Source organism: Sminthopsis crassicaudata, chromosome X, assembly GCF_048593235.1.
Source record: "Sminthopsis crassicaudata isolate SCR6 chromosome X, ASM4859323v1, whole genome shotgun sequence".
Taxonomy (NCBI): Eukaryota; Metazoa; Chordata; class Mammalia; order Dasyuromorphia; family Dasyuridae; genus Sminthopsis; species Sminthopsis crassicaudata.
The window spans coordinates 51,582,968-51,610,081 of NC_133623.1; the positions used below are offsets into that span (position 1 = coordinate 51,582,968).

Genomic DNA, 27,114 nt, shown 5'->3' on the forward strand with positions numbered 1-27,114 from the left:
GTTTTCCTAAACGTCAGACTATAGTTTAAGTGTATGGCTCTTCCTGGTACAGAGGTGGCCCTGGATTCACTAAAAAATAGCGCAAGCCCCAGTAAGTTTCCCAAACTGTAATGGCACCAAGTATGGGTCTGTGGTCAACCAGCTTGCCTCATTTTGGAGAAGCTCATCAACAGGGCACTCTCCACCTTTTCTTTTTTTTAACTTTGGCAACTAACAGACAGGAATGGGATTGGTGTCAGTGAGTCCACATAAAGGAAATCATGGCTCTTTCAAGCTTTTGGTGGTACTTCAGACCTGTGAGCTTCAAATGACAAAGACCCAGACCCATTCACCCCCTTGCTAGAGGGATCTCGTCAGGAGATCAGACAGTCAAATTTTATCAGAGCCAGATTTCTTGAAGGAGCAAGATTTAGGAAGAACACTGGCCTAGGAGTCTGATGCCCCTCCAGTTTTACAACAGTGTGTGAAAATGTTAATTTCATATCCCCTTTCTCATATAATCCTAAAAGTCCTATCCCACCTGACACTAAATCTAGAACATCTTCCACTCACTACATTACTCTTCCACTCTATATGGCTGCCACACCAGATGGCTGGGTGATCTTGGACCAGCTCTCTCCAAATTACAGTAAAAAAAAAAAAGGGGGGGGGCTTCTTTGCTTCGATGAGGGTAATATGAAGGTCCTTCTCAACCATAGTCTTGGGATTCTAAGATGAGTAGAGCAAAGGGGAAGTGGGCCATGTCAGACACAAGGAGAATCCAGCCTGTAAACTCCCACCCCCAGCCACCCACTTCAGCCCCTCCATCGCAAAGACCACACTTTCATATATTGTACAACACAGATTTATTCAAGGAACTGGAGAGTTTTCCAATAAATTATAATAATAAAAAAGATACCAAAAAGATAAAGGGGGGGAAATCTACTAGCAGCTAAGACCCCTTGGGGAAAACAAGACAAAAAATACCTATTTTGAAGTTGAGTCAAAACAAAGAAAAAACAGTAAAGAAACAAGAAAGCCCCCAAGGGTTGGAATCTCTTCAACAACAACAACAAACAACAACAATAACAACAACAACAGTAAATGCCAAGTTTCTCCCCATCTGCTGGATGTAGAATCCAACTTCAGAGGCAATAATGAATGAACACAAGAGGTACTTAAGAATGGAGGCTGGAAGCCTGGAGCAGGTAGGCCAGAGCAGAGAAGCACTTCTGACCTGGGGCTTCCCCCTCCCCGCAAACTCCTAACTACAGATTGTCCAAAGCCCTCAGCTCCGGGAACATCTTGTGGCCAGAGCTACGGAACAGACAGAAGCAGAGAAATGACTTGGTACTTTGATCTTAAAATGGAATCGGTATGGTGGCCACACACTTACTACCTACCAACAAGCAGTAGCCACACATCCTTGCTGACTTGGAGATTCCAAGATGACTATGAAGCATAAAGCTCGTCTGCAAAGCTCCTTCCCTGCCCTTTGCCATGCCCATCTCCTAATTCCTACAATCTCCCCAACTTTCAGGACCATTGGAAATAGGTAAAACCTTATGACTGCTGTCTTCTGTTAGCCCTAGGGGGATTTTTTTTGTCTTCTTTGGCTAACAGATCTTTCAAACCGTTTGGCACCGAAACTTGCTTATTTCCAAAGGGCTGAATCAGGTTGGCTTTCTCAGTCAGGGAGAATGGCATCTCTTCCGTGTCAAAAATAATTTTCAAGACATTGAAGAGCTATTTGGAGTATGGCTTCCAGTGTCCCTCCATTAGGTATGCTAAAGAAACAAGTGCCCAAAGCACATACAGAATAAAAGGACTGTATGTCAAGCACCTATAATGGCATTTTCAAGAGAAGGCAAGAATGAGTCATTTCCTATTGTGGCTCTCAAGGGGTGGAGTGGGGTGGTTTCCCCATCAAGCAATTTGATGAAGGGGCAAACCAACCTGCTTACTAATAAAAGTTAAAGAAAAAACCAAATTTTTTTGGGGGGGGGGGCGTGAAAGGAACGAACAACCTTTTGGTCCACTTTCAATGAACAATTCAGAGAGATGTTAAAGGTTGGGGTAATAAGGTGCTTTGTTGGCCCCGATGTCATCTTGGTAAATTGTTACCTCTTTGACTTAGTACTTTAAAAGGTGGTTGTATGTTATACTTGCCAAATATTGTGTACCCTGACCAAAAACTCCTGAAAGAGAATATTTTTTTGGTGAGCAAGGGGATTCTGACTGCCCTCTGGTACTGAGGATGAATGGCAGGAAGTTCCTGAGGATTCTGAGGTTAGCCCCAACACTTTTATATGGTGGCCTAAGTGCTGTTTGGGAAGAAGATGAGATTCCAAGGCTGGGAGGAATCCCAGGGACACCCAGAGCCAATTATTCCTCATACCTGCACCCCCCCCCCCCAGACGGAAGGACTTACAAGAGAGAGGAAAACTTTCATCCTCAAGGTACCCAAGTTGCAATCAATTTGGTTGTGGGCCTCTGAGGCCGATGGGCCGTTAGAACTAAGTTCCTTTTCCAGTAGTCACTAAGGTTCAGTTGCTGGATATGGTTCGAGAGAAGGGAAGATGGCCCTAGCCACTGGAGGCACATAAACAGACTGAGACACATAAATGCCACTATAGTAAAAGTGCACAAATTCTGGCAGTGAGACAAGTAAGTCACGCAAGGAGCCTTACCCAGCCAGACTTCTCCAAAGTGATACTACTGGTAAAGTGGGGGTGCAAATGGGAATGGGGGGAAGAGAGCCAAAAATGTTTCAGGTAAATGACCAGCTACAAATCTCATCTAAAGCAAAATAGTGCATATCGTCTAGAATGTTCACATCTCAAATCCCAAGTCTAGGGTGCTAAACACAGACAGGACAGTCAGATTTGGGCAACAAACAGATTTGGAGAACACTGAAGTGTTAATACAGATCTCTTTGTCCCATAAAGATAAAGCACATAACTACCAAAATATGGAGACTTTGGCTTGGCAATATGTCGAGTCTGAAATTCTCTAATGTATAAGGACATGTAATTTGTGTTTTGGTGGGTGGAGGAGCTACTAAAAGACTCCCCTAAGTACTGTAAACTGTAGATTTTTGAAGGCCAGCAGCCTCAAAGCTGTGCAACTCCCCTGGTGGCAAAAACTCTTTCAACTAATTCTTAATACTCAAAGCTAATGATCCTCCAAACCAGAATCTCAGAAAGGGGTGGAGGATGTAAGATGAAGAGAATTAGTCTTCATCACCGCTAAGCAGGAACCCCAGGATGAACTGGATGGCATGCTGGCGATCGGTTGGAGTCTGTCTTGACATCAGATTAGGTGAAGGCCGCAGCAGGAGACCAGAGAAGAGATTGGCTGGAGGGAAAAGGAAAAAGGCAGACCTACTGGTTAGGCTACACCTACACATGGACTCAAAGGGTGGGATGAGATTACAAAGAAAAATGACTTGAGTGCCCCCCCCCCCCCGGTCCAATCAAATCAGAGAGCAGCTTCTGAAAAAACAACCCAGCATCATGAATGCAAAGAAACCTTACCAATCATGTTGACGTTGATATTGTTTGTTTTAGAATGCTTTAAGAGCTCCCGAAGGAAAGACATCAGGTACCGGAAAACGTTTCTGTGACACCGTGGAAGATGTGTAATCACCTGTTTAAAAAAAAAAAAAAGGCATCAGAGGGAAGAAGGAAATAGAGGTACTGCCAAAAACCTGTTTATACCTCGAAATTTACAACACCCTCCCCACCCCTTCTTGGTCAATGCACAAATTAATGTATGCCGTGAAACTATCCCAGAGCGGCAAATTTTATTGGCTACAGCTCCAAATTTTACCAAGAGTCTCATTAAATATAACCCGACTTCCCACTGCTTACTTTGGAACAAAACCTGCCAAGTTATGACACACAAGGCAAGCTACTGGTCTTGCCCGACTCCCATTCGTCCAGTAGGCCAAGCCATACTATCGCCACCTTTATGGGTGTGCTCTGCCTCACCAGTAGCTCAGTATTACAATCTGCTTGTTTCCACCTTCCTTGTGCAGGTCAGTCCAGCAACAACTAGGCCAAACAAATGAGATCTCCCCAATGCCATTTAGTGTGGCCAGTACAAAGTTGTCAGTTTTGGTCCACACTGATCTATCTCAGAGCTAGGAATTCTCAAATGCTACTCATAAATCCATGAAATTATTCTAGAATTAAGAACAAATGCCAAAAGGAGAAAATGGCTCCCAACCATCCTAAATGGGATCCCAAAGATATAACTTTGTATAGAAAGGGCCATTAATTCCATTAAAACTCTTGTATTCCAAGGTTCTTTTCCACTCCTAAGAGGGACAAAGAGGCTAATACTTGGTCCATTGTGCTACGCTATGTTCATCCTATGTTTTCTGCAAACTTAAAAAAAGGCTAACCAAAAAAGCAGGAAAAAGAATACAGAATGATACAATTTAAATTCTAAGTCTTAAGGATCCAAAGTCTCAACTTGAAAAAAACAGACCTACTGATTTTTCTCGTACATGACAAATACAGAAATATTTTAAAGGAAATGCACATGTTTAACCCATATTAGATTATCTGCTATCTTTGGGAGGGAGGGAAGAAAGGGAAGGATGGAGAAAAATTTGGAACACAAAGTCTTACAAAAACAAATGCTGAAAACTAACTTTATATGTATTTGGAAAATAAAATGCCATTGAAAATATATAAAAAAAAAAAAAAGAAAGAAAAACTAGACCTATACCCAAGTCATAACATGGCTGCTGACTTGACTTTGCCTAAGAGTTGTCCCTTAGGGTGGGCCATTCAAACCTGATTGTCTCCTCAGATGGAAGAACTGACCTGTCGAGAGAGGCGTGGGTCATGGGAATAATCAAGGCATCTCTGATATAGCTCGTAACAGATGACGGGCTCTGGTAGGGCTTCCAGGAAGATGAGAAGTGCTTCGGCCACAGAGTGATTGCTACCAGCTGAACAAACATAGGTCAAGGAGCAGATATCCTCACGACTATGAGGGCAACAACTCTAAGCTAGGTTGTATGCCCACTTCCTTGAGCTCTACCAGGATTTGTTTTTCTTATTCATGTCCCACTGATTCTCACCGGGGTTTCACATTTTATTGCCTCCGAAGATTCTCAGAATCAGCACACTTCAGATATAAGAGCTGGTGGGAACCAGGGTTTCTGCTGGAATTCAGGGTCAGTGTTTTTTAAGGTCTGATTCCAATTCCCATGAAAACATAACTACCAAGATGGAAAGGAAGGCAAAAAAAGATGCTGGGGATGCATTGAGCTTCCTAAACCAGTATTGAAAAGGATACGGATTGTCTCAGGAATGCTGGTATCCAGGCAATCGATGATTAGTTGTAATTCTTCTTGCATGCCAGGGGTCTGGAACAAGTCCTCCTATCGAAGAAGTCAAGAGTGAGGGGAAACAAACCAAATCCCAGAAATCCTAGGATTACAGAGATCGGTTAGCAGCTGAAAACAGCAGTGAGAAGGCAAAAGGAGGGGTAGCATTTGGATGAGACATAGAAATGGACACATCAGGATAGAAATTTTAAAAAATAAATGTCTTTTCCTGAATTATCTTTAAAAATGGATGTGATGAAGGTTGCATTACAACATAAGAAAATCATGTTCTCATTTTACTCTGCAGAAGATGTTGGAAAATATGAATTTTCCCTAGATCAGGTAGACAACTTTGAGCACTCAATTTGGGAAGTGGGGCGAGATCATCAGTAAAGCAGAATCATATATTATTTATGTTACTAAAGGGTGAAAAGATATTTTACAATCTTGCCCCCTTGTTCTGGTTTTGCCTCAAGAGATATTATTCTCTGCTGAAGATTGAGGTCAATCTAAAAAGGCACATTAAGTACAAGTCTAAAAACTATCTGATTTCAATTTTTCTGGGGCTTTTAAAGTAGTACGTCTATATACAAAGTAATGCTCTCAAAACTAATTTTTGGGGACACAAAGTAAAACTTGGAATTTAGAAAACCTAAATTCAAATTGCAATTCTGCCATTCAACATGCTGTGGGATTTAAGCAAATTACCTCGCCCCAATCGAGATCCCAGTCTTAAATGTAAACTGGGAAAAAAAGCAAACACTTTCTTACCTTAAGAGTAATAATTTGTGGCTCTAATGAAATCATGTATATAAAATTTTAGAAAGGGACAACCAGTAAAATCACAAAAGTGTAAAGATATATCGTACAAATTGAGGGTATTATAACTTCACACAGCACTCACCTACATTCAAAGAATACACAATAAATATCTTTCACTTACCTGCTGACAGCTATTCCTGTACAAGTGATCCACTAAAAGCCAGATTTCTTTGGGAACCTGAAGGGGTCTGTCAGCACCATCCCCCTCCGAAGGAGCCAATGGCAGAAGAGGGCTTTCCTAATGATCAAAATGAAAAAGGGATGAAGACCAACAGTTGACATTAAAAGAGGCTCCTAGGGTTATTTTAATTCCTTCTATCTGTGAACAGCAATATAGCTTCCCTTTCATCTTTGATAGATCTCATTCAGTCCCTGCCATAGACATATCTGGATGGAAGCACATATGGCTAAATTCCTTAGTCAATCCCCCTACTTCCTTTAAAAAAAAAAAAAAACTCCTGTATATGTCTTTGGCACTGCCATGCTGGAGCTTGTTTCCCAGGTTTTCTCTGGCACTGTTGAGAAAATACTTTGTAGTGCTATACCTCTATGCCTCTGGTAGACCCATCTCTTTAAGTTATAAACCATTTTAGACCAATGATAGTGAGAGGCGGCGCTCTATATTTGTACTGTAGCATGGGCCTATAGCCATATAGTTTAACTGGAAATTATGTGATAAACATCTATATTTCAAGAGCCTTCATTTAGCCTCTGAAGATTGATGAATGGTAAGTCAACTCTGTCCATGGAAGGCTCATGAAAACCAGCCCCATTACTGCCACTAATTTGGACACAAATCTTGTGATCTTAAGCAAGAACATAATGAAACTCAAGAACCAATTAACCAGAGGGCATCTTTCCCACTTTGTGACCTTACATATATAACGAATGCTTTAGTCCAGGGGCAGAGGTGGAGTCCAGATTTAAGGGACTTTTGTTACGTTTTAAGTTCCCAACTGTCTCTCTTATTCTCCGCTTCTCCCCCCCACTCCCCACTAGAGAAAGTCTCCATTTGACATAGTATGTAAAAACATACTAAGCATCCTTCTATTTATCAGTTTTTTCTCTGGAGGTGGATAGCATCTTCCATCCTAGGCCCTTGTAGTTTGAGTAATTTATAACACCCAGAATAGACTAGTTGTTCACAGTTCTTTGAACAATATTCTGTTCACTGCATACAACATTCTCTTGGCTCAGATTGAAGGTACTTATTAACCCTGCTAAGTCTGTTGCACTGCTGAATAAATCAATGCAGGAGCCAGGAGGACAAGGAAAATTCTGGGATCTGAGGCCAGATGCCACCCCTGACTCCTGTGCTCTGCTTGCCTGGCCTTTTTTGTAGGGCACTTTGTGGGATGGGGATCAGGGTGGTCTCTGAGTAATTTAGAATTGTAAAGTGAACAAAAAAGGAAGGGGAAAAAATCAAAATGTGGCACCATCCGAAGAAGTGATAACTAAATCTGAATTTGAAAATTGTTGGAGTATAAAGCAAAAAAAAATTAAACTAATTTCATAGACTTGGAGAATTTCTCAGTGGAGAATGATGTTAGGTCCATACATTTAGAGTTCTATGAGACCTTAGTGACCATTTAAAACAATTGCCTGGTTTTACAGATGAGAATCAAGCCTAAAGAAGTTAAGTGGTTCATGTGCAGAAATGTTTGTAGCAGCCCTTTTTGTAGTGGCAAGGAATTGGAAAATGAGTAGAAGTTCATCAGTTGGAGAATCAGTTCTGGTATATGAATGTTATGGAATATGATTGTTCTGTAAGAAACAATGAGCAGGATGATTTCAGAGAGGCCTTGGGAGACTTACAGGAACTGATACTGATTTTTCTTGTGCAGCAGGATAAATGTGGAAATATATTTAGAAGAATTGCATATGTCCAACCTATGCTGACTTCTTGTCTAGGGGAGGGGATGGGAGGAAGAGAAGGAAAACAGTTGGAAGACAAGGTTTTACAAGGGTAAATGTTGAAAACTATCTTTGCATGGATTTTGAAAATAAAAAGCTGTTATTAAAGAGAGAGAGATTAAGTGGTTTGCTTAAGCAAGTCTAGTGACTATATACACTCTGTAGACCAGGGGCATCTTTGGGGGGGGGTGTTACAATGAAGAGAACACTGGCCTCAGGATCAGGAAGACCTAAATTCAAATGCAGCCTCAGATACTGACTAACTGTGTGAGAGGCAAGGCACTTCATTTCTACCTTAATCCATTGGAGAAAGAAATGGCAAACCACACCAGTATTTTTGCCAAGAAAACACTATTGATGTGCTATCACAGTTCAAGTGATCACAAAGAGTCAGACATGGCTCTTTCCTTCACTGCATAATGTAGGAAGGAACTAGATAGCTGCCTACATTAACTTTTCTCCTTTAAAATGGAATACAGAAGTTCTCTTTGTAATATATAAATATATATTGTGTGAATGTGAGTGTGTGTGTGTGTGTGTGCGCGTGTAATCTGGCAAAAAGAAATGGCAGAATTAGTGCCCATGTGGGAAAATGCATGTCTCCTAATATTCTTCCAATCCACTCTCCACCAATATCACCATCCCTGATGTGTACACATTACTTACTTTTTAGCATGATATTTTTTTTTAAGTTGAATTCCCAATTCTCTCCTTCCCTCTTGACTTTCCCTTACCCATTGAGAAGGCAAGCCATTATTATGTGAAGGTAGGGTGAGTTTACTTTTAAAATTTGAGATAAATTAATAAACTTTATTTTAATTTTCAAGGGCAGCACAAATATGCCATGGCTCCCCTTGAGAATATGCAGAGCCACATAATAACAAAACCATCATTAAGGCCAGCCGCAGGTCACTGTCATGCCAGATGCTATTAAAAACTTCCCACAAATATCTTTAATCTATTGTAAATTGAGAGACTCAAGAGTCCTGCCTCTAAACAGGCTCTTACCATAGTTAGTGATTCAGCTCTAGAAGCTCTCTAGGAACAGATAAAGATTTTGAGACCAATGTTCCAATAATTTATCAGTACTGTTAACCTAATTATAGCAATTATAATAGTGACGGAAATCTATTTCTTTTAGTTCTGTTCTCATCCTTCCCTCATTTTTTCATAAACCTTTGTAACACTGGAGAGTCACATCTAATTTTTTTTTAAATCTCCATTCAGAACCCTTACAGTCCTATTGCTCTTCTGCACTGGGGGCACAATGATTAGACTTGCATAGTTAATGTCTTTCCCTTCCTTTGGACATATTCAGGAGTAAGAGGGTTAATGTGAAGGGGAAAATACAAAAAAAAAAAAAAAAAAACCGGAGACCAGAGAAACTTGGAACCCGCTAATTGATTGCATTACCTTTTCTACGAAGGTATCTTCTCCCTGAAACAAGAACAGGAAGAGAATGTTATTCACAGACAGAAAATGGTTAGATTTACAAAAATAGAAGCAGAAATCAGTATTATCAGAACTAACCAGGTCTTCTGACAATGTTTTAAAATAGTATTGGATTGTTCAATAAATGGGAAACATGTAGCACAATTCCCAACACACACACACACACACACACACACACACATTTTTTTAAAGAGTTATGCTAGAGGAAACCAGTCCTAGGGAATCTTACTCAGAGCAGTCATTATGAAAAATGTATTTTTGTTTTTTAACAGGGAGAAAAAAGCCCATTAGCAATCCCTGACTTAACATCCCCACATATAAATGGCTACCTGAGAATGTATGACCTTAACCAGTGAGCTCTAGGAACTTCCTTTTTTTGAGGACCAAATTTTTGCTGCCTATTCTTACCTTGTTTCAATGCTGGTCTGAAGTACATGTAGAATAGCAGGACCAAAGAGGCAGCGAGGTGGAAAGAGGGAAGATGGAAAGTCCTCCAAGTCATTTTTCTTCCCTCTATCTCACTGGCCATCATTGTTCTACCCAAAGCTGGGCTTACCCATAGAATCTCTGTCCCCCCTCTTTTCAGATTATTGAGTTTGAGCAGTTAAAGGTGACTTCAATCCTTTAAATACTTCCAAGGTCTACTATTCTCACTTATGTGTTCCTTTGCCTTTCTCTACAGTAAAAAAAAGGAGAAAGGCAGCAGGGAGCCAACAGAAAAAGACCTGAACCTTGTTATTCCCATTTCTTCTGTTAGATGTAGAAAACATCTAATAAGGTACAGGTGTTTTCAGGGACAGAAAATGTAGGGGAGAATGGCCCAGTGCAAAGAGAATTACTCTGCACTGGGCCAGAGAAGAAGAGAAGCTGTGGTTGTAACATGATAACAGTGGAAAGAGAAGTGGGTAGATCAATCATTAGGAGTCTTAGAATAAGAACTAAGGGGGTAATAGGGAACTAGCCCAGATTGATGGCGTTATAGAAGCCAAATGTCCTTCCCAGAGTTCTTGAGGTTACCATTCCTAGTTTGGAACTGAGAAAGTCTGATTGCTTTGGCTAGATTTTTGAGCTTCTCTCAAGATGGAATTCCAGATGAATGTCCCCACAAAGATGCTGTCAGACATTGCACTCGGTTCTATAATATCAGTACTAATAAAATATTAGTCTTTCTTCATGCACACCACTAAATATGCTTTTGGGAGCTGCCCTGGGAAGCCAACCATTGGGCACGATAAAAGAAAAATCCATTAAGTAATTGTCTCCCTGCTGTGAGACCGTGACAAGTGTGAAGATATTCAATGGTTACGTAAAGAGAGGCTAAATATGACTTGTCCAAGATCCCATAGCTGGTAAGTGGTAGCACAGGAATTTGAATGGATGTCAGAGGACATCCCCAGTGCTTTTAACACGTGCAGGAATTTTGGTGTTGATGGCAGTGTCTGAGCAGTCTTGAAAGAAAGAGAAGATTTTGCAAAAAAAAAAAAAAGGGAGTTGGGCTGGCAGAGAGAGGTTTGGGCAGCCCATTTTAAGCAGAAGGAATGGTGTGACCATGAGCAAAAGTGGTGAGGCAGCCATACAAGGCAACATCCAGAGGCTACTGTGACATTGGAAATTGACAGGTAGGGGTATAGTGGGAAATTAGGTAGAAAAGGAAGATCCAGGAAGATCCAGAAACATAATTGAGAGCCTATGATGCCAGACTAAGTAGTCTGAATGATATCCTGTGGGTAATGGGCAGGAACTCAGGAACAGGAACATTTGTAGCCAGAGGGTGATGATTAAAGCAGTGTCTTAGAAATATTAATCCAATGATGGGATGCAGGCTGGATTAAAAAGACAGAGAGTCCAGAAGGAAGAAAACCAGTTAGGAGGTGAACTGAATGATTAGGGGAAGGGGGTGGGAGGAAGGGCAAGAAGTCTAAATTCCTAGAACAAAACACCTACTACTCCTTTTACTTTTCATTTATCTTATTTGTCTTAGCCTGGGGCTACAAGACAGTGAACTAGAAATAAAAATGGCTAGGAGGAGGATTGATAGGAGGAAGTCACATCAATGAATGAATCGAGAATAGACATTTCTGACTGGATCCTGGGGAGGAAGGAGGGTGAGGATGACAGCTATTCTGTAAAAATTCCTCATGTCTGGGAAGGAGAAAGTAGGGAGAAGTTCAAGACTGGACTCAAAGCTGAAAAGGACTCCCCCTAAGGTGCCCAGTTGGGGCTCCTTTCACTTAGCCAGGGAAGGGTAGGTCAAATTTGTTTAAAAAGGCCTAAGTGGTCACTGCACAGCAGAAATGAACTTCCCAAGCACAAAACTGCCCAGCCACAGTGGCCTGTGGCCTACTAAAGAGCTACTCCCTGGGAAGGCTACAGTGTCTCTACTCCTAATTATATTTGTATGGAGGATGGTTTTTTCAGGCCTTGAAATTTCATACTCAATGTGAATCGGTGTTCAAAATAAAAAAGCAAAAAAGCTAGTGGGAATCAAAGCTAACTATACACAGATGAAGTGGAATGAGGAGTCAGAAAAAGAGCAAATGGATCCTGAAAGGATTTAGATCTAAGGGCTTTATTCTTTTTCCCTTCCTAAGGAACTCCTCTCCCCCAAATGGTTTTGCTACTTATTTTCAACCTTTTTTTTCCCCTTTGGATCATCCAAATGACCCAAATCCAATCCACACCTTCCATTAGGTTCTAGTCATCCTATTTTCAGTTTACTCTAACACTTTCCCATGAGACAGCCTCCCTTGAACTCAGGGAGACTAAAGTTCCATGTCCTGTCTGACACGTCCTAACTTTCCGCTGCTCTAAGCAACTCCAGCAGAGAAACAGCATCCATTGGAAGAAGAGTTTACACATTTGGGAGTTCTCTATATCAATGAATCTACAACTCGAGCCCTAATCCTTTTCTTCATGAAATTCCTCATTTCTAGCCTTCCTCCAGGTCAGTCAACCAAATGCCCACTATTTGCTAAGCACTAGCGATACAAACTGATGCCAAACAAAAACAATCCAGCCTAGTTCCCACTCTCATGGAGCTTGCAGTCTAATGGGGACGGGGGGGGGAGGAGAAAAAGGAAAGGAGGGAAAGTTCTCCCTGCCCTAGACATATAAATTGATCATACTGTATACCCTCCAAAGCCTTCCAGGTGGCTTATGGATCAAAGGCTAACTCTTGTTAGTGAACTTCAGGCACTCCAATAATCCATCCTTCTCCTATATAGAGAGATTGATGAATGACTGCTATTTACTCAATCCTTGCTACCTACTCCAACCAGAGAAACCTTGGGACTTGTTTGCACTTTTCACTTCTTGATTCAAACTGTTCCTTGGTTATATTAGAAGGAACTCTCCTATAGTAAGTACTCTTCAGGTCTCTGGATTTGATTCAAAATTGAGTTCCTTCAGAAAGTTTTCTCCCATTTGTCCCAGAATCACTTTCTATTGTGTACTGAACTTAGCTAATTTCTTCATATGTCATATGCACAATTTATGTGTCATATCTATAATTCCAAATTATATGACTTTGAGATTAGCTCAATAATCAATCAAGTTCAAGGACTGGAACAAACTTTCCAAGAAATTTTTAAAATCTATTATTAACTCCAAGCTGCAGAATTTACTGCTGCTGACTTTGTAAAACATGGATTTGCCAGAGCAGAATGACAAAGTGCCCAACATATTAGACATAATTCAGGGAGTATGGCTGGTGTTAAGATTAGGGAAATCAGTTCATTGCTATGTGCCAGGCATTGTGCTGAGTATTAGAGACAAAAAGGGGGACAGTCCCTGATCCTATGGAGCTGCCAAGCTAATGGGGGAGACAACATGCAAACCAATTATGTACAAAGCAAATTACATATGGTAGCCTAAGCCATAGACACCTGAAAGGTGGTTAAGAAGAGAGTGAGGGAGAGCAGGGACAAACTGAAAATCTAGATCCATGGAAAAAAAGAGTTTTACTATTTTTTTGCATTCACATTTTAAAGTGTATAATATAGCACACTATACCAGTTTTTGACACTATTATCTCATAATATTTAACTACCTTCTTGTGGCTGGGAATATAAAAAATATTAAGATCTAAAGGAAAACGTGTTAGAAGGTCATAATCAAGTCAATTGACAGGATGGGAGTGTGAGTACTAAAGACAGCTCACAAGTAATCTTAGATTTGTTCTTTGCTGCCAAACATTCATTTGAATCCTGAAACATAGCCCCTGCTAGGGGAGAATGCAGAAATTGAAGAATATTGGAATACTGAGAGCTATAAAGTGAATGAGGATACCAAATTTCACCAACTGTAGGAAGAAAAAACTAGCAGAAAGCAGGTTACAACTAAACACAGATTTTTAACGAGAATTCTATTTAAAAGGATGGTCTTTCTAAGGGGTGGGAGATAATTTCAGAATAAAATGCTTCAAATCGTCCTTCCCTTATAAACAGGGACTGATAGAAACCAGGATGGAAGAGGCTTTTCTGCAGAGCCAGTGTTTCAAGTATCAGATCTTTACATATGATGGCTTAACGATCTAACATCATTTTACTACTTGGTAATAGCAATTAGTGCCAAAAGAGTAATACACGGCTGCAATTTAATTTCTCAGCTTTTACCAGTCAAAAATAAAGTTGTGGAAGTATCTTTATTAAATGATATCACTGGCATTCTAAGGGATGAAGCAGTAAATATGAAAGACTGTGATATAGAGATAGAAGAGAACAGGTATCATGAGAAATAATCAGAAATGTTGGGCTCCCATGTGCTGAGGGAAATCATTCTCTTTCAAACAGGATTAAAGAACCCTGTTGTAGCAGTAAGAAGGCTCCGGGGAAATAAGTAAATTCCAAGGAGGGATATAGGAATTAGAGAGAAGTGTTTTCATGTATTTGAGTCATAGCTGAGATAATGCTATGGCAACAGAACAGACTACCCACAGACAAGTCAGCTGCCCGCTGTCGCCCACCTGGCCACCACTGGTACTGTTGCCATACCCTTCCCGTGGCTAATTCTCAAATCATTTGCTGCAGCTAGGCCTGAATGTTAATGCCATGTTTGGCCATCATTTCATCTAATTTACTCTGGCTCAAAACCAAGAGTTCCAAACTTTTAGAGGCAGAACAGATATGTAGAAAAGCCTAATGCCATTTGCATAGAGGAGAAAAGTTCTTATCAATACTCTACTATTGAGAAAAAACATTACTTTCATAATCAAGGTTTGGCTGGAGAAACAGAGAATTAACTCCCTTGTAAGCAGTTACATACTCAAAGGTCCCTACTCCAGACAAATACCTGGGTTCATTAAAGAGACAGTCAGTGATAGTGAGCAGAGCAATAGATTAGCAATTAAGACGACCTCGTTTCTGGTCCTGGTTATAATATGGACTTGCTAGGAGATGTTAACCAAGTTACTATGTCTATGGCATGGGATCCTCCTTCACACAGAGATTTCTGCACAGAACACAAGCTATAAACGAACATTATCCTAGGATGCTATTGTAAGACTACATATGAGAAAGTGCCTTCTTTGACATGGGAAGACTTAAATTTCATTCACTGGAGTTAATCTGTCAAATCACTAGCAGCCCAGCACCAGCTACAATCTTTTTTTAGACCTTTTATTTCCCTCTAGTCTACTGACATGGAGAGGTCGTCCTCAACTAATAGATTCTGTTATTAACCCAAGACTGGAGGGGAAAAAAACCTAGACAATGACAAAAGATGACAGATGCAAGGAGGTTAGAGAGGTAAAGCACAGCCAATGTCCTTCTAGGAATTCTCCTTACCAGGTCGATGAGTTTGGTAACAGGAACTTCTCGAATTGGTCTTTTCATACGGCACAAAGCTTCCAAAGATGTGCCAAAGCAGCTTGGGAGGTAGTTTCCACTGATGGTCAAGAAGTAATCCTTGCCTCGATCCAAATGAAGGACAAGAATATCTTCAATCTTATCTTCCCCAGAATTCAGGATTGTCACTGAGTCTTTACTGACATAGACATCCAAGGAAATATCAACTGTCTCACCTGAAATGAGGCAAACAGACTTGGCTATACAAACACTCAGAGGAAAAACATTAAGTAGATAATTTTTCAAAAGGAGAAATCTGAATGCTTAACTATCATATGAAAAAAAACACTCCAAATCACTAATAAAAGCAACTTGGAAGTTTCATCTGATATCTAGCCAAGACAGAGATAATAATAGATGGAAATAATGTAGGATGGACTGTGGAAACAAAAGGTACACAAATAAAACAGTGCAGCATGGACCTTAGAATCAGTCCACTTGCTCTAAGAAAGAAACTGGGAAACATCTTAGTAAATACTATGGAAAACTTAGTAAATACTATGGAAAACTTAGTAAATACTATGGAAAACTTGATTATAAAAGTGGCTCAACCACTCAAGCCCTTTGACACTGCTACTGGGAATGTACACCAAGGTGGTCAAAGATAAATTTGTTCAAGTCCCAATACCAAAATATTCATAAAAACACTTTTTTTGGTGACAGTGAAAGTAAGAACCACAGTTAGAAAAGATGAGGGAAAGAAATGCCTAGCAGTCTTTAGACAGTGAGTGCTGTGAGCAATGAAGATAAAGGAAGGAACTCACTTGGTTCTAAGTAGCCTTCACAGGGTTCAGCCCGAAGCCAGGGTTTGCAGTACTGGCTGTCACTGAGTTTAGGGATGAAGGAAAAATGGCAGGGCACTTGGCCATTGTTGGTGACCTGGAATTTCTGCTTCTGCAGCTGACGGAATTTCACCTTCTCAAATACAAACTAGAGAAAGAGAATAAAGTGTAAATAATTCATGTCATCAGCAGGGAAAATGAAGTTGGGCCAGTGAATTCAAAGAGGTTTTAGATAATGGGCACCAGAGCTAGTCTTTGCTAGGTATGTTGCTACCAGTCGAACTCCATCACTAAGCCCAGACTATGCCCTCCCAACATGTTTCCTCTGCCACCTGTCTCTGTTAGTTTGGGGTTCACCCTATGATTGAGTCCCTAAATGGATGCTGGAGGAGGGGGACAGGGGAAGGAATAAAGGAACAGGTCTGTATGTTGTCTGGCACTTAACTAACTAGATGGTCCCTGTCACTGCTAATTCTCCAGGTCACCACTCTTGGTATCTCAGTAGCCTGACCTTCACCAGGGTCACCTACTGCTAGTGGCCTTGTGAGCAAATTCAGCTTCGGGATTTCTACTCAAGAGTGTTAAGGAAACGAAACCTGCAGAATCTTTGAAAGGGAAGTAATCCCAATTTCCTCTAGGCTAGCCAATATATAAGGCATGCAAAAGAGGGCCATGATCCAACTCACTTCTCTCTTGCTGAGTTCTAATGAAGGAAGGAAATCATTTTCCATTCTATCCATGATGCGAACACTGTCCTCAAATACTTTCCTGTATCTTCTGTCATCCACAACTTTCACCTAAAAAAAAAAAAAAGGCCACTTTTCAGTTTCATATGTCATCCTCCTCCTATATCTCACTGACTCCAAGCCTGAAAACAATCCTGAAATGATCATTAATGATCATCCAGGGATGATACTGAACCCTATAATAATCGACTATTTAGGATGAATTTTTCCAGGTGCTAAATTCTTTGGTAAAAGAAATATGATGGGGCAAAATGAGTTCTTGACTAAATCAAAATGATACCCACTGGTACAAAATGTATTAGACTCTGCTGTCATTATTATTTATAATAATGCCAATAATAAGTGACAATGCTAAAAGACAGGCAGCACAGTATAGTGGAAAATTGAAGTGGGGAGACTTAACTTGAGTCCTGACTCTGCACTTAGGTGAATTCACATGAATTACTCAATCTCTCCAACCCTCAATTTCTTCTTTTGTAAAATGGGGATAATACAAGTTGCACTCCCTATCTCGAAGGAAAATCTTGAGTCAATTAGGCTCCATAAGCTTTCAAGGAAAGCCTTGTACAAAGTGTTACAGAAATGTGAATTATTATAATGGTTAAACAACAGGACAAATCGTTAGAGGAAGCAATATATTGAGCTCTGTGGATGATGCCAAGAGGTGTAACAACATTATTCAGATTTTCAGAAACAGACCCTAAAAAAGATACTAGAATAAAGTCATGCTAACAGACCAATTAGTTGCAGCCAACAAATGGAGAACATTCGTCAACCTGCTACAGTTGGTAATTTAGCATGGCTTATTTATGGCTTTTGAGTTCAATAACTTCACATTAACCAGTGGCCAGAAGTTTTCACTGGAAGAATATTTCTGAAATCAAGGCAGCTACTTAAACAAGTAGGACGGTTTCCCATCCCAGTTGAGTACTTTATAGAAGTGGAGCCAAGTCTGCCAAAGTGGCCTACCTCAAACTCTGCACTACTTCTCTCACCTTGGTACCTCAGCACAGGCCGGAACATTGTCTCTCTTCACCTCTGCATCTAAGAATCCCCCTTCAAATTTCAGCTAAGGTCGTACCTCCTACCCAAGGCCTTTCTTTTTTTCCTCAGCTGTGTAGAGGCTGTACCCTCAATATAATATAAGTTACATGAGGACAAAAGACATTTGGTTTTTGTGCCAGTTTGTGGTACATAGTAGGCACTTCATAAATGCTTATGAAATTGAGTTTTACAAATATTATTATTTCTAGACATATCTGTAAGTGTTAGGAGATTTCAATTTCAACAAGCCATGGCTATAATATGTTTCTTGGCTAGGATCTGCCATGTAATAATGCATTAAGGCCAAGTTCACTGAGCTCTAGGCTTAGGTCACAGCATTTCTGGAAAACCAATGAAGTTACTGAGGGGTGCCATCTGCATCAGTGGAGGGACTAAATCATGCATCTTTGAATTACTGAGCACCTCTTTTTAATCAGAGTACCTCATAAAGGAATATTACACCGATTTTACAAATAAAGAAACAGCAACAGAAAAGTTAAGGAATATTCCTGAAAGCACATAGGTCCTTGGGTGGTCTAGGACTAAGAGCTTCTAATTGCTACTGGAATCCTTACTAATGAACTGAAAGTGCTTAGAGGAGGGGCTAGGGAAACCTTCAACCCTTGGGTTAATTTTCACTGGCCTACAACTAATTCTCTGTTACTAATTATCTCTTGGGCATCCCTTCTTCCTCTACTTGACACCCATTCATCTCTACAGCTACTAAAATTCTTCTTTTTTTCTTTAACACCCCCAAAATGCATAATTTATTTATTTGTTTGTTTATTTATTTTTCCCTGAGGCTGGGGTTAAGTGACTTGCCCAGGATCACACAGCTAAGAAGTGTGAAGTGTCTGAAACCAGATTTGAACTCAGGTCCTCCTGAATTCAAGGCTGGTATTCTATCCACTGTGCCACCTAGCTGCCCCTAAAATGTATCATTTAAAAGTCTTATGCAGTAACAGCCTAGAATCTCACAGATGGAAATGTTATTCAATGAATTCTGAGTAGTTTACTCAGAGTGAACTATGGTAAGAGGAATCAGAGCACTATTAAATTCAACATCCAGGCAGGGGAGAAAAAAAGAATTTCCTCACTTATTCCACTTCAGAAAAAAGAGAATATGGCAAAATACAGGTAGATGTTAGTTAAGAAATAAGTATCAAGGTGAAATATTCAGTCACTATGTCACAAGAGGCCTAAAGTCTATTTTAAAACACCATATTAATAGCCTAACACATCTCTATCAAAAGTGCAAGGTATTAAAAAAAACCCTCCCTTTCCATACCCAAACAAACCACTACCCAGGATTGACGGGCAAATTCAAAGACCTTATTGAAGGGGAAGAAGGCACTTTTCAAAAACTGGATGGTTATTTATTGTTAGTTGTTTGCTTGGTTTTTTTTCACCCTTTTGATCTGATTTTTCTTGTGCAGCATCATAAATGTAGAAATAGGTTTAGAAGAACTTGCCCACGTTTAATCTATATTGGATTACTTGTGGTCTAGGGAAAGGGGGAAGAAGAATTTGGAACACTGAGTTTTGCAAAAATAAATGTTGAAAACTCTCTTTGCATATATTGCGAAAAATAAAAAACCTAGATGGTTAACAAAGTGAAGTCTTCACGGTTTGACAGGTGAGAAATTTGAAATTAGGACAAACAACTAGGAAAACAGTAATGAGACTCTTTAAAAAACACCAAGAGGTAGAAAATAGCTACAGAATATTTATTATGCAAGGGCACAAACACCACAGGGGGTCAAATGTTCTTCCAGCCCAGTGCTCTGGCCTTTGGGAGAACATGAGAATTAATATTCCCAAGGTTTTGTCTTCAGAAGATCAAGATTGTAATCAGGAGACCTGAGTCTGACTCCTAGCTCCAATACGTAAACAGCTCAATTGCATGAGCCTATTTCCTCATCTGTGAAATGGGAATAACACGTACTAATTATCTCTCTAAACAGCTGTGATCAAAGTTCTGAAACCTTAAACATTGTTAGAAGGAGGACTGTTGAGTGACCAACTTTCTCTGCTAGAGTTAAAAATCATGGGATTAAAAGTAGGCCCAGAGGAAAAAAAGAAAGAGCATGAATCAGGAGAGGGGACCTACGCTAGGTAGGTAAGATATGATGGTCTCTTCCCTGTTGCTTCTGTTTTTCCTTTCCCTTTGATGCCGCTTCCTCCATCTTTCTTGGGCTGGAAGGCCCTTTTCAAGTGCCAAAAGTACAAGATCAAAAAATACTTTTAAGCTTTATAACTGTCCTTAATTTGAAAAGCAAATGATTTGTTTTTCATAGTTTTCTTGTCTAAGAAACGAAACCAAAACCCCAAAGAGCTTTTGATTTAGAAATGTTGGGATACCTTAAATCATTACAAATATACAAAGGATTCTGGTGTGCTATCCTTCATTATTTTCTACATATCAAGAGGAAAGAGAAGACTATTCTGAACACCAACCTAACTTGAGGGAGGCCATTTGGACACATGCAACGCACTGAAGGCACCACACTTTGCAGTGTTAGAATCTGGAAGGCCAGCATTCTCCTCTGAGGAGATGTCCCATTACTTCCCACCTTGATAATATCCCAAATCCCAATCTTGGCCCAGGCTATGGATCCAATCAAGGTTGGTTCTGTAGACTTGGATTGGTACAGGACCCTTCAAAGTCACGGTTAACCTAGCCCAGAGCCAAATCAGCCTGCAGAGAAGGCAGCAGAGGTCTAAGACCTTTGTACAGCTCCATTTCTTTGAATCTTTTTTTCTCTAGGATTGAGCTCCCATTTCCAGGGCAACACGGCCTGCTTATAACACTACCACTGTTGTAAGTGTATATAGCTGAGTTTGGGCCCCAACTTAACCACAGGGTGGTCATATGACCTTGGGCCTCAAGTTTCTTCATTTCCTTGTATCTCCTGCCTACCCCACAAAGCTGTGAAAATCAAACAGGATAACAACCACAAAAGTGCTTCATAAATTGTAAAGCACTAGACAGAAGGTAGAACTATTACCTCCTCATCTCTGTATGACCTATCCCACTGGGGGACCCCAGTACCAGCACAGAACTGGGTCTACCCAGGGGGCTTTATCCCATTGGGCCCATATCCCTGAGAGGATCTCGGCTGCCTAGAAAGAATCCTATGGCCAAGGCAGGGTTGTTTGGCTGGCTGGAATGTTTCATTGGCTGTTTGATGCTCTTTAACGGTGTTGAAATGTGAGAGTTCCTCCTAGGTCTTTGTAAACTTCTAACTTCTTCTGAATGAGAAATATTGCTGACTGACACTACTGCTGACTGAACTATTCCCAAGTTGGGGAAAACAGGAGCCCTGGGTCATGGAAGTCACAGGATCATAGGACTTTCAATTATAATGAAATATGTTGATCAAAATATTCAAGAAAACAACTTCAAAGACCCCTGACTTAGTTCAACCCTCATCATTTTTCAGAACAGAAAGAAACTGGAGGTCCAGAGAAAAGGAATGAGTTTAATCCTGAAGCTTTAATCCTGAAATTGATTGTTTGACTGGGATTTGTCTTTGAGTGAATTACTTCCCGATTAATGCTCTCAAAACAAAGGAAGACACTTCATAAATGCTTGTTGAAAAAAACACACACACACACACACAACAAAAATGCACTTACCCCAATGAGGAAGACAGAGCTGACAGGTTTGTGGTCACTGGTTTTAAGTTCCATGTGACTCCTGTAGAGCAGCTGATTAACATTACTCCCTCTCCAAAGGATTCGGTCACACCATGCTGGAGTACGACATTTCCCACTGCAATAAAGGAATGAGCTCATCAACACCAAGTTGGGTGAGTCCAATGGTAAATCTGACCTGAAGTCCCCTGTCTGCCTTGTAGAGTGCCAAGGAACGTGCTGTGGGAAGTCACAAGAGTGACCTTGAGCACAACCCTAACCCTCCCTTGTTTTACATGGACTGTGATGGCAGCAGAACGGAAGGGAGCTATCCATCCTGGCCACCTAATCATGCCTCAAACCAGTTTCCCTAGAATGGGAACCCTGGAACACACCATTCTTAATAAAAGGGATTTACCTGCCCTTTAACTTCAGCCTGACTATCTTCAAATTTTGGATATAAAACTCAGAAGTTTTCATGAAGTTATGACTTCTGTCTTCTCATAATCAAATTCAAATTTAGAGGTGTCAAAACAAACGTAAGAACATATGACTTTGCTCACAGTGTATTAGGAGGCCAGTGAAGAGACCCAGTTCAATAATCTGCTGAGAAAAGAGGGAAACCTTTGCCACAGATGCAGAAGGTGGCTATAGACCATGTGAACAGAAATGGCAAAATGCAAAGACAAGATCTGTCCAAATCACCTCAGGGGTGTTGGTTTGTATCTGTATAGTTCAATGCTAGTGACAGAAGCATCACACCAATCCCTAAGACAGCCAAGTATGCCTGGTGCCTGCCCAATACTGCTACCTGAGAATTCTGCATTCAGCCAGATAGGAGATGGTGAACAGCAAGGGCTTAGGAAGGAACAAAGAGGTGGCAGGAACAAAATCTTGAGGGGCAGGGATTAAAAGATCAGAGGTTCCCAAGGAAGGTTCCACTGATCGTTGGTCACCTTTCCCCTTCTGTCTTCTGGGATCCTCACAGCTATCACTCTTCTTCTTCACTCTGATACCCCCACAACCCTTGAGTAGTAATTCTTTATCAGAGAAGCAGTTTAGAAAGATCCAGACCAGTAGGAGTAGTGGTGGTAGTGGATAAGAAGGAAGCAAATTTAAGCACATCTCTGGTAATATTAAAATATGAGGAGGAACTGTCAGCATGAATTTGGCTTTCCCAATGTCACCAACAGAAATAATGGCGTCTGTCCCTGCGGACAGCTATTATTTAACACCAGAACTTAATTCCACCCCAACAAAAACTTCTCGGATATTATATTGTTCTTTTTACCACTGACACTCCACAGAGGGATTTGGGATGTTTCAAAAGCCCATTTCATCATGCCTTAAGTTATTCTAGAAGGTGGCTCCTGCTTTACCTGGAATCCCATCTGTCTGTTTTCGGGTCAAACTTGTAGGTGGGCATAAATTTAATTTCCCCTTCTGTAAAGTCAGCAAATGCCTTCTTGTGAGAACGTTGAATATTTAGCTAGAGAAGGAAAGAAGTATCTTAGTATGCTATCATCAAGTTAATTACCACCCTTTCCTAGTTTCTAAGTATCCATTTCTAGAGCCCCCAAAGCTCTTTGAAAGAAACACAATTAGTTTTCCATCTTAGGAATCAACAGCTCCTCTGAGCACTTCTAAAGCACCCATTTCATTCCAAGTAAGAGGCTCATTAGTAGCATCCAGCCATCCCTCTGAGCTAATGAGGGTCAAGGATAAAATAGAAAAATTAAATCTCTAGCTTCTACCACTAGGGATGGGGTTGAATTTTTCAGTTCTTCCTTAATCAATTATTTTTACCATAGTGATATACGAGTAGCAAAGCTGATGCTTAGGAGAGCAAAATGGCTAAAAGATGAGCTGAGCAGCAGAAAAGAAAAAGAAAAGATGGGGGAAACATGGATAATCAGTCCTAAAATTAACTTGAATACAGACGTGAGGGTAGAAATTCATAAAGTAAGTCTTTGAACTTGTTGGAGCCTACAAGGGACTTTTGTGATAATCTAGCTCCCAACTTCTTAAACTGTAGTTTGTGACCCCATTCCGGGTTTCACAAATGAATGTGGGGGTTGCAAAATTATGATCTGCTATCAGTAAATGTTTGATTTGTATTTCTTCTTTGCATATCTATATGCCCAGAATCACATAAAAATTTCTCAGGCAAAAAAGGGTCACGGGTGAAAAATTTTTAAGAAGCCCTAATCTAATCTGATTTCATTTTAAAGCTTTCCCTCCAATCTTCTTAAATCTATCTAACCAACAACTAACCAGTATTCATTAAGTTTTTGCTATGTGCCTCTCAGCTGAGAACCCCATCTCTTAACTTCAGTGAAAATCTGTGATGCTGTTCACTGACAGCTCTTGTCTCCCTTCCTCATCTTACATCACTCAGAAGTCTTCCCCCAACTAATTCACCCCTCATCATTCCCACGTTCTCCCTAAACTTTAATCCCCACCCCCGCCTCCTAGTCACCTCCCTCCTGCTAAAAAACATGTGCATGTCCTTCTACTTGATCTGTCCATGGCTATTATCATCCTTCATCTTACCATTAATGCCTCTACTTCCTCTTCTCTCATTCTCTTAATTTTCTGTGGTCTGGCTTCTTACCTCAATATTCAACTGAAACTGTTTTCGCCAAAGTTACCCATGATCTTCTAATTGCCACATCGAATGGCTTTTTTCCAGACAGTCCTCATCCTTCTTGACCTCTCTGCCCGGCCTCTTCTTCTGGATACTCCCTTCTCTTTAGATTTTCATGATACTGATTTTTTTCCTAGTTCTCCTCCTACCTGTCTGACTTCTCCTCGGTCTCCTTTATTGGCTCTTCAATTTGTGGGTGTCCCAAAGATCTGTCCTTGTCTCCCTCTATACCTTCTCGTCCCATGTCTCATCAATTTCCATGGATTCAACTATCATCTCTATGTAAATGATTCAGATCTATTTCTGCAGCCCTAACCTGTCTCCTGACTTCAAGTGTTTCACCTCCAACTGCCTACCCGCCATCTCGTAATGGATGTCCCCTAAGCAATCTCAACATGTTTAAAACTGAGCTCATTACCTTTTCCCTCAAATCCTCCTCCCTCCTCCCATCCTTCAAATCACCCTCAAACTCATGACCTAGATCTCTCTACCCCGCTTCTCTCCTCTGACACTGTTACCACCCAGGGCAGGCCTTCATTACCTTGCTCCTGGACCAGTTCCATATCTTTTCGGTTAGTATCCCCCCCCTTCCAGTCCATCCTCCACTTAGCTGCCAAAAATGATCATCCTAAAGCATAGGTCTGACCATGTCACTTTCCTACTTAATAAAATATCCTATCACCTTCAGAATCAAATATAAAATCTTCTGTCTTTTCAATCCCTTTGTAACATAAATTCCTTTTAATAGGAATAGGACTTCCTAACTTTGACCCCCTCAGAGTCTTCTTACATCCCACTTTCCTATGCATATTCTATGATGCAGAGACTGGCCTCTCTGGTTCTTCTTCCTACATCTCCCTACCCCAGACTTTTTCACTGGCTACTTTCTGTGACTGAAATACTTTCCCTCCCTTGTCTCTTTGGCCTGGTTTCCTGGCTTTCTGCCAGTTGAACCCAAATTCCCACCTTCAAGAAACCCGCCTCATCTCCACTTCGTCTTCAGCTTTCAACTAAAGTCTCACCTTCTGCACGAAGTCTTTCCCCATGCCCCTTAATTGTGCCTTCCCCACTATTGATTTTCCTGAATATTTCCTCCAAGGAGCTTGTTTGTACACAGGTGCTCACACATTGTCTCCTCCATTAGACTGTGAGCTCCTTGAAAAAGGGACTATTTTCAGAGGGAGGGAGGGGATAATTTGGAAAAATGAATAAAAAAAAAGAAAGAAAAAGGGACTATTTTCAGAGGGAGGGAGGGGATAATTTGGAAAAATGAATAAAAAAAAAGAAAGAAAAAGGGACTATTTTCTCTATCAGATTACTTGGTATCTTTGGGAGGGGGAGGCAATGGAGAGGAGAAAAATTTGGAACACAAAGCCTTACAAAAATGAATGCTGAAAACAATATTGACATGTATTTGGAAAAATAAAATACAATTTTAAAAAGGGACTGTTTTTGCATTTCTTTGTAGCCCTGGTGCTCAGCACAGTGCCTTGTTGACTTTGTAAGCTCTGGGGATAGAGGTACACAGAATGGAATAATCCCTACTTATAACGAGCTTACATTGTTCACCAATTTCTAGGCACAAATCTGGCCTGACTTTGCTTCCTTTGCAGTCCCAACCCTGTTGATAGATAACTCAGTTCTACCCTGTGTTCGGCCTTTAAATACCTTACCCCCATATATACTACTGCTCTTCAAACTTCCCTAAACCTCAAGCCTGATTACCACCACCCCCACTCACCTTTTCCACTCCTGTTCAGGTGCTACTGAACACTGACACTGAAAATGCTACAAATTTATATTGTCTGATCCCCCTACTGGGCCTGGAGTAAGGAAGACCGAGTTAAATCTGGCCTCAGACACTGACTAGTGGTATGACCTTGGACAGGTCCCTTAATTCCATTTGCCTCAGATTTCTCATCTTTAAAATGAACTGGAGAAGAAAATGGCAGACCACTGCAGTCTCTTTGTGAAGAAAACCTCAACTGGGGTCACAAGCAGTTGGATACAACTGAAGTGACACTACAATAACCTCAAATGGAAGTCTGCTAGTTCCCCAAGTCTAGTTATTCTTCCCTCATTGATCAAGCCCCACATCTTGCCATCTGCCTTCTAGCCCTCCCACGTTAACTGGCTTCCCTTTCTCTTCGTGTGCTTTCTTTCCCTTTCTGGAGCACCTGACATTAACCCTCCACTAAGTTTCAGTGACACTGCTCTGTCGGTTCTCCTCTTAAGCTTCTGTGTCCCTCAAGGCTCCAATCTGAATTGTCTTTCCTTCTCAGAAATCCCACTGACTCCTCTCAAACTGATAGCTGCAGTCTTAGTCTTTCCCCTGAGCTCTATTCCTGTCAGCAACTCCCTTGGAAGTCACATCAGTGGTACCTAAAAGCAACATGTCCAAAATGGACATGTCATGGTCTCCCCCCCTTAAAACCATGCCTTCTCCAAAAGTCCCCATTTCTGTTAAGGGTACCACTATTCTCTCTGTCACCAGCTTTGCAGCTTTGGCACAGTCCTTGACATTTTTTGGTCCCTCACCCTCTTATCTAATCAGCTGCCAACTCTTATCAGTTCTCTCTCTGAAACATCTGTCCCTTCTTTCTATGCTCACAACCACCCTCTTAATTTGGGGTTCCCATCACTACTGGACTACCACAAGATCATTCTAGTTATTCTCTCTGCCTCACATCCCTCCCCTATCCAGGGAATCGTCCACAAAGCTACCAAAATAATTTTCCCATACCAAAGGTTTCAGTATGTTATACCCCTGTGCAGGAAACTTCAGTGGCTCACTATTTCCTCTAGGATAAAACATAAAACACCCGATACTGGCATTCATTCCTCGTTCTTTCATAATGTGGCTCCAGTCCCCCTTTTCCAGGCTTATTACCTACATATTCTAGCT

The 27,114-nt window shown here is 40.8% G+C and overlaps 1 protein-coding gene across 2 annotated transcripts in view; it reads right to left on the bottom strand.

Moving 5' to 3' along the window:
- Positions 1–828: 828 nt before the first annotated feature.
- OCRL (OCRL inositol polyphosphate-5-phosphatase) overlaps positions 829–27,114 on the bottom strand; it is a 56,020-nt gene continuing 29,734 nt past the window's right edge. For both annotated transcript variants that reach the window (XM_074278277.1, XM_074278276.1), the window contains exons 14-24: positions 22,942–23,051; positions 21,566–21,701; positions 16,823–16,933; positions 16,119–16,284; positions 15,295–15,530; positions 9,473–9,496; positions 6,267–6,383; positions 5,293–5,377; positions 4,815–4,942; positions 3,516–3,627; positions 829–3,336 (exon numbers count right to left, since the gene is read on the bottom strand). In XM_074278277.1, coding sequence (XP_074134378.1) covers positions 3,212–3,336; positions 3,516–3,627; positions 4,815–4,942; positions 5,293–5,377; positions 6,267–6,383; positions 9,473–9,496; positions 15,295–15,530; positions 16,119–16,284; positions 16,823–16,933; positions 21,566–21,701; positions 22,942–23,051 — 1,350 coding nt within the window. In that variant the 3' untranslated portion in view covers positions 829–3,211. The remainder of the gene's footprint in view (positions 3,337–3,515; positions 3,628–4,814; positions 4,943–5,292; positions 5,378–6,266; positions 6,384–9,472; positions 9,497–15,294; positions 15,531–16,118; positions 16,285–16,822; positions 16,934–21,565; positions 21,702–22,941; positions 23,052–27,114) is intronic.